This window comes from Chlorocebus sabaeus, chromosome 23 (genome assembly GCF_047675955.1).
Source record: "Chlorocebus sabaeus isolate Y175 chromosome 23, mChlSab1.0.hap1, whole genome shotgun sequence".
Classification (NCBI taxonomy): domain Eukaryota; kingdom Metazoa; phylum Chordata; class Mammalia; order Primates; family Cercopithecidae; genus Chlorocebus; species Chlorocebus sabaeus.
Genome location: NC_132926.1, coordinates 38,026,392 through 38,038,662, shown reverse-complemented (window position 1 = coordinate 38,038,662; position 12,271 = coordinate 38,026,392). Strand labels below are relative to the sequence as shown.

Sequence of the window (12,271 nt, the reverse complement as noted above, 5' to 3'; positions counted from 1 at the left end):
TGACAAGTGAGTTTCTCCAGATGATTAAGAATGAAGAAAAACATACTTATGTGAATCAATAAATATGTTATTTCTCTCACCCTCTTTTTATGCTTTGAAAACTTGTTCTAAAAAAGAACCATTGATACATCAGTTTGGCATTTCTTTTTATTTAGTCTGCAAATCTCTTTAAAAAAAAAAAAAAAGGCAGTATTTTCCTCCCTGTACCCTATCTTTCTCATAACTACAACTGAGCTTTGTCCAGAATCAGAGGCAGTTTTTCTAGAAAAAGCCAGTGATCAATATACAAGATACAGTATTTTCCTACAGACTCTCTGGCAAGAGAACATGACAATATAAATCAAATACATTTAATACAATAAAATAATGTAACTCAAACTGCTTCTCATTTAATCCCCTTTTTGTCTGATTCTATATTAGCTGATTTCTATCCTTAAAGCTTAAATTAGGGGTCAAAATCAGAGCCTAGTTAAAAAAGAGACAAAGAGAACAGTAGTTTAGTAAAAGTAAACTCAATAACACAGTTAAAATTAATTGGGAAAGTTTTAATTAATAAGCATTCAAATGTACTTTACATTGATAACTGCAATACTGAATTTTGTAAAACTTTAAATATTTCCCTTAAAAAAGGTTAGTGATTTTTTTTCTTTTTGGGAAATGTGGAGATCCAACGATTATAGCATTAATGCAACCATTCCAGGTCCCTCAGGTTGAGTTAACATTAATATCTAAATAAGTGTTCCCATTTCATGTCTACAATAAGGTAGATTGTGAACTTCCTGTATCTCTGAATTTTAGCAAAAATTCCACGAGATAATTTACAGTAATGTCAAATTTTTGGAGTGCAAACTCATACTCTACATTTGGATCACTTTCCTGCTTTGAGTGTACCTGACTTGAGAATACAAGGCAATTTTTCTTTCCTAAATCCTTGGAAAAATATTTTTGCAGTAAGTCTTGTGTCTTTTTTTTTTTTTTTTTTTGAGATGGAGTCTCCTCGCTCTGTCGCCCAGGCTGGACGGAGTGCAGTGGTGCGATCTCGGCTCACTGCAAGCTCTGCCTCCCAAGTTCACACCATTCTCCTGCCTCAGCCTCCTGAGTAGCTGGGACTACAGGCGCCCGCCGCCACGCCCGGCTGATTTTTTGTATTTTTAGTAGAAACGGGTTTTCACCATGTTAACCAGAATGGTCTCGATCTCCTGATCTCACGATCCGCCCACCCTGGCCTCCCAAAGTGCTGGGATTACACGCATGAGCCACCGCGACTGGCCGTCTTGTGTCTTTACTGTGACTGGGTTGTTTTAAAGAAAGGTTATCAGCTTTGTGTTTGGTTTCCCACAGTTGATAAAAATCTATCAAAAACATTATAATTTGCAAGGAAAAAGGTTTTTCAAAGGCTGCAGGAACCAGAAAGAATTAGCATTTCTTATTTGTATAAACACAAACATTTAAAGCTAGTCATACTGCAGATAAATCCAATATAGTATTCAAAAGTTCTATAAAAATGAACAAGAGATACACATTTACTTTCATTGCTCCAACAGTCAAATGTAAATCTGCATGAGAGTTGCGCTGCAGCAGTTCGCCGGTCCAATTTAAGAGTTCAAGGTCCTTTTTGTACATTTGGCCCACTGATGTTCACATCCCAGATAAATTTTCAAAAGACGGAAATCAGGGCAAAGACTCCATATAACAAAGCGCAAGGATATGCTACTAAAAGTTGCTGTCCTTCCATGGCTAATGCAGAAATAAATATTTTGGAAGCAGAAAAACTACACCATCCAATAATCCCAGCAGTGAGAATGATTCCTACCATTCCTCTGTAACCAACAAGGAAAAAGGGGGGAGGAGAAAAAAAAACAGATGACATTAGTTATGTAAGAACACTACAATAACCTATTCTAAAGCATTTTAAATTTACATTTTAAATCTGCAAGTAGACGTATGCAGAAATAATCAAGATTTGTTTTTTCAAATTCTAAAATGTACCTCACAGTAAATTCAACGATGGTGAATCATTTCATGTGATAAACAACTTTTTTTAAACTGTTTTACTTTTTAAAAATATAAAGTCTCTCACTCTTGGCACTATTAACATTTGGGCTGGATGTATCTTTGTTGTGGGGGCTGTCCTGTGCACTGTCACAATGTTCAGCAGCATCTCTGGCCTCTATACATAAGATACAAGCAGCACCCTTGACCCCCATCAGACATTGTCAAATGTCCCCTTGGAGGCAAAATTGTTCCTAGTTGAAAAAAAGGTTTTAGCAGAAAATAACTTCTGTAAAATTCAAATATGAATACATAAATTCTTAATGAATAAGAGTGATTTCAACACTGAAAATATGAAATATTTCTATTGAAAGCAGAAATAGTATAAAGCATCACTTTGCCAAATTTCTTGTATCAGACAAATAATTGACATATTTGTCTCTTCTCCCAAACCTCCACTTTAGCTTTCAAAGTGTAACAAAGCCTGACCACTGGTAATGTCTAACACTAGTCACAAGGAGGATTTTATATTGAGACCATCTGTACACTGGCCACAAGAAGGAACCTTATTGGCGGTAATGTATACCTTTCTTTTTTTTTTTTTTTTGAGACAGAGTTTCGCTCTTGTTGCCCAGGCTGGAGTATGCAACGGGGCAATCTCGGCTTACTGCAATCTCCACTTCCCGGGTTCAAGTGATTCTCCTGCCTCAGCCTCCAGAGTAGCTGGGATTGCAGGCATGTGCTACCATGCCCAGCTAATTTTATATTTTTAGTAGAGACGGGGTTTCTCCACATTGGTCAGGCTGGTCTCAAACTCCTGACCTCAGGTGATTTGCCCGCCTCGGCCTCCCAAAGTACTGGGATTATAGGTGTAAGCAACCATGCCCAGCCATACCTTTCCTTTTAACCTAACATAAAATATCATTTAAAAATTACACATACTTAAAGCTGCTTACAAGTACATTTATCTGAGAAACACAGTAGGCTGATAAGTCTCTTGTCATAAAAAGATTATGTTTCATTTCCAGTTAAAAAGCTGCCCAATAGAGTATGTATTTATTACTCATACATTTGGCATATGTCCAACGATTTCAATAAATTAGGTGGATCTAGAAAACACCAAAGAGGGTAAGCATAATTTGAACAATAATGACTTGACCTTTCTCATGTAATATTTAACAATCACTCTGTTCAATTTGTTACCACTATGACAATGGTAAGTAAACACAAAACTAGTGAAATTCTTGATCATGGGTAAAACAGAGATGGTATAAAGGTTTTAAAATTTACTCTCATTACCATTGTTCTTCATCCAAAACCATTTGGCACCATCTCTACTACAAGAGGCACTATCTGATATGTTTGCTGAATCGGTGATTTATCTCAAACTGAAGATGAGGTGAATCCTACTACATAGAATTGGTCAATCAACCCCCAAAATAAAGAACAGTACTTACTGCAAAGAAAATATCACTGCAAAGCTGGAAAGTAGGATCATAGGCAGAAGACAATATCCAAGGACACTTGCCACACAACCAAATGAAACACCTGTCATACTCATTAAGTTTAATAAACAAAACATTCCTAGACATCCAATTGCACTGATCCCGTATACATAGCCAAACTGGATTTTGCCAGCCTACGGGTAAAGAAGAGGATTACAGGTTAAAGGGCAAAAAATAAGTTATTTCTGGCCTCATTTCACCTGAATCAGTACAGGTAGGAAATATTTCATGAACATCAAAATCTACTAATCTATTCTTTATGTAGAGAAGTAAAAGATTGAGCAGACTGGCTTGTTACATTCTTTGTAACTTTAAAGTACACAGATATTTGGTTCTCCATTTTCCAGTTAGCGTGCAGGCTTGGCACAGAAGTGAACAAATAAAGAGACAAAAGCATAGCAGAATCACTCAAAATAGTAAGGTTTCTAAAAAGAACTCTGAATGATTTTAGGCAAATAAACTAGAGACAAGAGGGAGGCCATTCAGAATATTTAAATAACAGTTATATCAGTTGAAAGTACCTAATTCCACCAAAAAATGCCCCCAAGCAATTAAATCTCATTGGTGGAGTTGTCATAAACTTTCTAAGAAGAAATCTTATGATTCGCTTTATATGGGTGTTAGAGGAGCAAGGGGAAAGGAAGCCAGGATAAACAGGAAGCCAGGGTTCTGTGAGGAGGAGAGAAGAAATGGCAAGAAGAATATAATGGAAGATATACATTTTTTAATTTTTCCAAATTATTGGCTGATTTATACAGTCCTTTGATTAAGAAAAGACAACAATAAGCAGTTTAAGCACTGCAAAGATTAGCTAAATTGGAATTATCCTACTGTTAGTCGAGTTTGTGAACAACAAACTTTGTATTCAGGTCACACTATCACTAAAACCAGTTTACAAAAAAGCCTTCAAAAAGCTATTGATTTATCCAATTTTTGTCATATAAAACTAAATTAGGAGAATGCCTCTACAGTTTATGTTAAGTAAACAAATTGTTGGGACATGTATTAGATTATTTGTAAATACTTGATTAAAAGTGTAGAAGTTTGAAAAAGCTGAGTTCATTGATGAATTCATTCATGTAGTAATAAAAAAACTCACATTTGTACAGTGTTTTTCACTTTTCAATGTGTTCTCACATAACCTGTCTTGTTTCATCTTCAAAATAATCTTGCTAGGTAAGCAGGACAGGATTATTTTCTCTGAGAGGAAACTGAAGGATTAAATGATGTGGCCAAGGGCAGATCAGGAGCACTCTGTTCAAGCCCAGCTCTTATGACTAAAAATCCCATCTTCTATACATTACAGTAGTTATCTCTTATAATTCAGAGACATAAGATAAAATAAATATTAACAATTATCTTTACAACTTTTCTGTTTTCAATATGCCTTAACATTCTTGGGAAGGTGATAAATTGGGAAAATAATATATGGAAAAGTAATCATCAGTATGACTATAACAAAACATTAACCAAGGTTTCGAGATTTTAAAAAAAACATTAAAAAAAAAAAGCAATAGCGTAAAAACTGTAAGTAACCTCTGAAGAGGCAGAATTCTAATGAGGGACTGAAGCTATACCTGTTGTTTACTATTTATTTTCCCCTAATAATTGAATCATTTCTTAGAACAAGAAATGATTTTTAAAACATGCTACACTTACTATAGATGGAGAACTAACGAATAGGTATAAATACAAGCAACTCAGTACTACTCCAAACACATCAAAGACTTGAGGTGTAAAGCAGAGTTTCAAAATGGCTTTTGGTAGAACATTCAAAATTTAAAGGTTGTTCTTTAATTGCACCCTGAAGGTTGAAATGAAAATCTTACCAGTAGCAATGTGGCTCCAAAAGCAAGGCAAAAAACCATTGGTCCTGCCAAATCAGTTTCATTCATGATGCTGCCATCTGCTACTTTTAATGGATGTAATACTGTTAGTGTTTTTTGCCAGATGTGGTCAAAATTGATACCTAACTCTAAGGAGAAAGAAAATTTAAAAGTTAATTAGGATTTGTGATGTATTTTTAATTGATCAAAATCTATGTTGAAATGGGAGACAAAATGACATAGATAGCATCAAAAAAGGATCTAGCAATACTGGATGACATTATTATTATTATCATTATTGTGATAGGTTCTCTCTCTGTCACCCAGGCTGGAGTGCAGTGGCATGATTATAGCTCACTATAGCCTCAAACTCCTGAACTCAAGTGATGTTCCTGCCTAGCCTCTTGAGTAGCTGGGACCACAGGTGTGTGCCACAACATAGAGCTATTTCTTTTCTTTCCTTTTTTTTTCTTTTTTTTTTTTTTTTTTTTTTTGAGAGATGGGGTCTTGCTGTGTTGCTCAGCCTGGTCTCCTGGTCTCAAGAGATCCTCCCAGCCTCGGCTTCACAAAGCACTGGGATTACAGGTGTTGAGCCACTGTGCCTGGCCTGGATGATATTATTTTAGTGAGTTCTCTATGCCAGTCTTCAATGTGGTGCTCATCCCACAAGTATGTCATTTCTGGATTGGTGTTGGAAAAGGGTACGGATCTGATGAAAAAGACAGTTATTACATCCCTTAGGCATGACTGCATAGCAAAGAATATACAAAAACAGTTAACAGTAAGAGGTTCTTTATCTGGGGCTTCAGGAATACCTGGGGGCCCATTTAACTGTATACAAAACTACGTCTCTATGCATATGTGTGCATGTTTTCTGAGGAGAGTGTTCATACCTTTCATTAGATTCTCAAAGAGTATCTAGTTCAAAAAAAATGTTCAGAACTACCTCTTCCTAGGTTTTGGAATACAGTTTGAAAATCATCATTTTTTTTAGTGATGTCACTAGTTCTGCCAGTTTATTTCCACATAGAATAATGGATACCATGCTTTTTCTTCTCACTTTTCCACTAGTAGAATTTGGCCAATAACCTGAAGTAAAAGTTGATGCTGACAGAGTAATATACTTTATCACTATTAAAAGATCTATTAAAAATCTGGTCTCTTCTGGCCCAATGTGGTTTCACATATACTCTGTTTAAAATGAGTTGTTTAGCAGAAGACTTTTTTCTACAAGATTTTTTTTTAAAGGAAAATACAATTTCTCCAAATTAAGATTAATTTTCACTAACCAGCTGAATACTATTGAGTACTATCAAGTGTTGCAATCAATCTTACCTTCTAATAAAGGTGGCTCATCCTCAAAGCTGTTTCCATAGAAGGGCTGAGGTGAAGCTGGAGTATATGCCTGAGTTGGCTGGTAAATCTGCCCAGTGTATGGCTGTTGTGGCTGCATCATGTCTGGAGGGACAAATCGGCCTTGCTGCGAATAGTCATAGCCAGCATACTGTCTATAAATGAAAGAAAGTCAAAATTTTCAGAAGTATTTCAACTCTGTACAGTTAATATCCCTTAAATTCCTAAATTTTCATTTGACAGCTAAAGAACCTTAGTTGTGCAATTACTAAGATACAAACTTTGCCAATTTTTATAAATCATGGTTGAAATGATTACTAATACCAAGCTGATTATCTACAATAAAAACTCATAATTTTTATAGAAAATCTTCTTAATGAAACCAATATTCACTTACATAGCACTAAGCATTTTACCAACTGTTAAAGGTTAGGAGGTCAACAAATGAAAATGTAAAAATTGTGTCTATTTTTCTCCCTTAGTGGATATATACAATATGAAGACACACTATGAAATAAAATCTATGGCTAAGACTGAATGAAACCTTAGGATATCAAACTTTGTAATACATGTCATATAATTTTTCACCGTAATTTGGATAGTCATTGAATCATCGTTATTCTTTCCTCTTCATAGTATGTTACTTTTGGCAAGTGGACAAATCTCTTTAAGAAAGCCATCAATTTAAAAACAGAGTGGACAAATCAAGTTTTGCTTTGTGAGCACTTGTTGAATGTAACAAAACATTTTTAGTACACTTTGCATTTGAATAATATTTTTTCAAAGTATTATTTCTCAAAGTAGTTATACACTTATTGTCTCATTTGATACGTGCTATAGCAAACCCTGCATCTAGAGGGAAAGCTTTATCACAGCTATTTTAGTGACAATGGCAAAAGGGAAGAGAAGGATACTGAAGCCACATCTTTAAACATCTGTTCCATCATGTTTTGAAAAAAATCCAGCTTACTGATGGGACTAATCTAATGATACACTAAGAAACACAGATGTAAAATAATTATTTAAAAAGATATTCTTAAAAATGAGAGCTGAGAAGCCTTAGAAAACCTTTAGTCTAATTCCCATTTAAATTCTTATAGCCATAATGTCAGTTGTTTTCCTTGGGGTGAGGCTCTCTTTATTCGTTTTTGGGAAAATATCTGCTGAATGCTCAAGTCTGAATAACCATAGTTTATCTGCAGTTCTTTCAAATAAAAATGGTCTTCATGAAATAACAGCCAGTTCAGCTTGCACAGGTGCTTTTCGGAGAGAGAGTAATTGTACTTTAGTATGTAGTAAATACTAAATTTCGTCACAAAGAATATTAAAGAAATAGGCTGGCTGGGTGTGGTGACTGAAGCCTGTAATCCCAGCACTTTGGGAGGCTGAGACGGGTGGATCACGAGGTCAGGAAATCGAGACCATCCTGGCTAACACGGTGAAACCCCGTCTCTACTTAAAAAAATACAAAAAAAAAACCAACAAAAAACTAGCTGGGCATAGTGGCGGGCGCCTGTAGTCCCAGCTACTCAGGAGGCTGAGGCAGGAGAATGGCGTAAACTCGGGAGGCGGAGCTTGCAGGGAGCTGAGATCCCGCCACTGCACTCCAGCCTGGGCGACAGAGCAAGACTCCACCTCAAAAAAAAAAAAAAAAAAAAAAAAAAAAAAAAAAAAAAAAAAAAAAGGAAAGAAATATGTGTACTAAAGGGTCAGGATTTAATAAAACGATAATTCTTACTGCTTCCTCAACAGAATCCTTAAATGAAATTGACTCCCTGCCAACTCTCTAACAAGTCTATAGAGTGATGAAGAATACGATGACTACTAGAACAACTTGATGCCACTATCTTGATTCATACTTGGGTACCAGCAGTTTTACCAATCAATACTTTTGCAACAGCACTGCAAATGTTAACATACCTAAAAAGGTATATGATATCTTAGTATTGTTATGAAAATAACTTTGACCTTAAAGAATCTCAGAAGAGTCTCAAGGACCCTCTGTAGTCTACAGCCTAAATTTTGAGAGCTACTGATACAGACCCATAAATTTCATGTAAGGAAGAAAAATGCTGCAAGCAATTGTTTCAAAGGTGGCACCATCATTCCATCTTCAAGAGGAAAGGTGAGAATGACAACATCACAGAATTTTACTACTTTCCTTTTCTGGCAGGACCTATTCAGGAAAATTTCTGACTTGCTCCTGCTGGTTTTAAACTAAAACATGGTATGTGAGACATGATCTTTATAGGCTAAAACGACATACTTTCATGGCAGGAGAAGCAGCAGATACTAAATCAATGCTCTCATAAGTACTCTGAATCAATAACAAAGACAAACCCTCTTAACATATTGGGTTGGTCACCTAAGTTCATGGAAATCCTCAGATATTCCATAAAGATACTATCAGGCAAGTCAAAGAAGAAAAAAATAACCTTTCATACTTTAAAAAATATGACTTGGTATTATGATATATTTCATAAGCATATCTGGAATACAATGTGGAATCTATCCAATTTTCCATTCATATAACTCAACAGATTATGATCAAAGGGCCTTTTACACTTTTTTCTATTGTTTTTTTTTTTGGTGAATGGATGTATGAATGATACTTGTGAAACACCTATAGAAGAAACCACAAAATGTTAAAGCTGACTTCATTATGGCAAATGCAGAACTGCGTACTAATAACAAGTCAAGTTAAAAATGTAAAGGCAATGCAAGTAATATGCTATTTGCACCTGGATTTTCATCAATGGCGAGCTTAAAGTTATTAGCGGATCTTTGTTACCAAATTAGCAAATCCAACAAAATATTATTTGGTTAACTGAAATGGACGTTTAAAATGTCATTAGATTGCAGATCTACTTGAAGGTACACAGAGAAGAGTCCAGTTTTTAAAAAATAAATCTCAGAAACTCAAATTTATTACTGTTAATACATTAGGGTTCTTGTTTTCCCAGGCATCATCTATAAACCCAAGTTTACAGCAATAATGGTTATATAATCACCCGGAATAAAACCTCTTCACTAGTACTGAAGCAATGCTTACTGGTACATGATTTGGTTGGAATGAAACTGTGAGAACAGTTAGCAACAAGTTGTTTAGAATATCTAAATTGCTGTGTAGAGAACTGAAATGACTGTTAAATGGAATGAGACTATAAGTCACACCTTTTAAGTGATGCAAATGTGGACAGGACAAAAAAGCAGAGGTAGATAAATCTCGTAGGCTGCAATCTAAATGGAATAGTTCTGTTGAGTTCTAATCATAAAAATCATTCGGTTAAAAACAGGCCTGCATACAGAGACAGGTTCTCCAAAGCTCTGTTGCTGCTTTAGGCAAGGGTTTATTAGATGGACTCTGTCTCCCATACGCAAAGCAATCACCATAAATACATATTTAGGTAAATAAATGAATGGAAATATCTCAATACAAATTTTCCAATTCTGCCCATTAATTTATCAAAAGAGATTTAATAAATCTTCATTGGTATGTAAATAAGTAACAGAAAAGGGAAATGAATCACAGAGGGTATTCTGACATGCTCACTCCCATTGTTCAAGTGTGTTAAGTTTTAGAGGAGAAAACAAAGCCTTAGAATATACCAAATTAAGCAGACTCGAAGAGACTATAGGTTTCATAAAGGATAGCTTAACCAAGACAGACTGCATTATAGAGCCACACTGAATTTGAATTTTGTTTTGTTTCTTAAATTCTTGAGCACTCTAATCCAAACACATTCTTGTATTGCATGTTTCTCACAAACTGACAGATACATAACCTTCCCCTGCCCTCATCGTGGAACAGTCTTTATGAGGTTTTAAATTCGGGATCCATGGATGATCATCATATAACACATGAATTGTCTGAAGTTATATATGCACATTTATTTGGGTGTTTGAGTGAATGCATGTATTTATGGGAAAGAGGCCCAGTTGTAATAAGATTCTCAAAGTGATCTAGAATCATCTTAAGTTTAAACAATCCTAGTATAGGAAGCTCCTTTATTTGACAGGAAGTTGATAAGATTATCTCTAGGGTCCCGAGAAACTAAGGAGATGATATCCTAGGTGAGATTGCTAGAAAGCCTTCAGTTCATGTATTTTTGTCACAAACACCAGGTACTATAAAAAGATCACTTTTTTTTTTTTTTTAAATGTTCAGAGGCTAATGGCTTTGAGTCAACCTCCTCAGTATGCAACTTATAACATGTGTGGTACTGAACATAAGGGTTTCAGAAAGAGGAGTAATGAGGAGTAATAAAAATGATTATCAACTGCTGTATGAAAATCACCTGATGATTCATAATAGGCAGCTTACATCATTAAATAATGTCACTAAGCACTTTCAATTAGCACTGATAAAAGTCTCAAATTGGACTGATTTAACTACTACCAAAATATTTTAATTTTTCACTGTCCCATGAACTAACAGCCTATCTCCTAGGTACCTGAAGCTCCCACCATCATCTAAATACAGAAATACTGTTACTAGAAAACCGTTCTTCCAACAAGTTACTTTTCCCTTCATGGTACACCTGAAGATTTTGCAGAAGATACTCAACTCTAAATAGAGCAAGCAACTGGCTTCAAACCCAAGCCAGTGTCACATATCTCTCTAGAGGAAGAAGATTATGCATGAAAGATCATATTCCTGATAAAGGACATGTTCACACATTGTTTTAGGCAGAACCAAGTATTCTAAACATGTGTTTTCACTGCAATGTAGACTAAATTAATTGCCAAAGATGAAAAGTTACTTGCTATAGGGTCCTCCACTTCCTCCATAATCATAGGACTGCTGTGACTGATCATCGATGCTGTAACTTGTCTGGTAGAAATCCGTGTTTAAGTTTTCAAAGCCTGACATTGCAAATAATCTGTAATAAAAGAGAAACGGCAAATACTGCTTATGCCCAAGGTTCTACTGAATTCGCTCCTGGCAGTCTGCTTAAGCAAATACAGAACACAACAAATATTTTTTCAGTAATTCGGGGGGGCGGGGAGGGGGAGGACGCAGCATTTGAAGGGCGGTGGCGGAGAGAGAGTAAGAAAATGTCTATTCATTAAGTTGCGGTCCAGTAAGACAACTCCACCTTAAGGAGCTGATAATGCCTTCCATCGGGGCGAGGTCGTGGGAGTTGTGGTTCCATAAGGGGTCTAAAATATCAATAACAACAAAGATGATTTTTCACCTTAGGACAGGGCTTTACAGCTGACAACGCGACTGCTTCCTTGCAAAATAAGGCCCGCAGCCTGCCAGGAAAGTGCAGAATCTTGGAAGGTCGCGCCTGAGGTGCAGGGGCCCGCGTCACGGCAAGGACTTGAACGGGAGCGAGGGTCTGAGCGAAAAGGACCAGGGCGCGGCGCCGAAAGACCGCAACAAGCCCATTTGCACAGGTGTGGAGAGAAGCTGAATAGTGTGCCACGGGCCTGGGTCACTCACCAAACTCTGAGGCTGCGCTGGCGGCGAAGGCAGTAGCTTCAGTAGTCCCAAACAACCCCCAAACTCTGTTTCAGACCCTGAAACAGCCCCGTTGCTACGTGTCACAGGGCCAAAGAACTGCTTCCGGGGCACGTCCGCTCGCGCAG

The 12,271-nt window shown here is 36.4% G+C and overlaps 1 protein-coding gene across 2 annotated transcripts; it reads right to left on the bottom strand.

Moving 5' to 3' along the window:
• Nucleotides 1-957: 957 nt before the first annotated feature.
• YIPF5 (Yip1 domain family member 5) lies at nt 958-12,263 on the bottom strand. 2 transcript variants are annotated; one of them, XM_008014828.3, is made up of 6 exons: nt 12,126-12,263; nt 11,440-11,559; nt 6,659-6,831; nt 5,327-5,472; nt 3,450-3,631; nt 958-1,820 (listed from the first exon to the last, which is right to left on the bottom strand). In XM_008014828.3, the coding sequence occupies exons 2-6, from the start codon at nt 11,547-11,549 to the stop codon at nt 1,658-1,660; spliced, it is 774 nt and encodes a 257-aa protein (XP_008013019.2). In that variant the 5' UTR covers nt 11,550-11,559; nt 12,126-12,263; the 3' UTR covers nt 958-1,657. The 2 variants fall into 2 exon arrangements, with proteins under 2 accessions (XP_008013019.2, XP_008013020.2); XM_008014829.3 differs by having other exon boundaries at nt 11,875-12,250.
• Between the last annotated feature and the right edge of the window lie 8 nt (nt 12,264-12,271).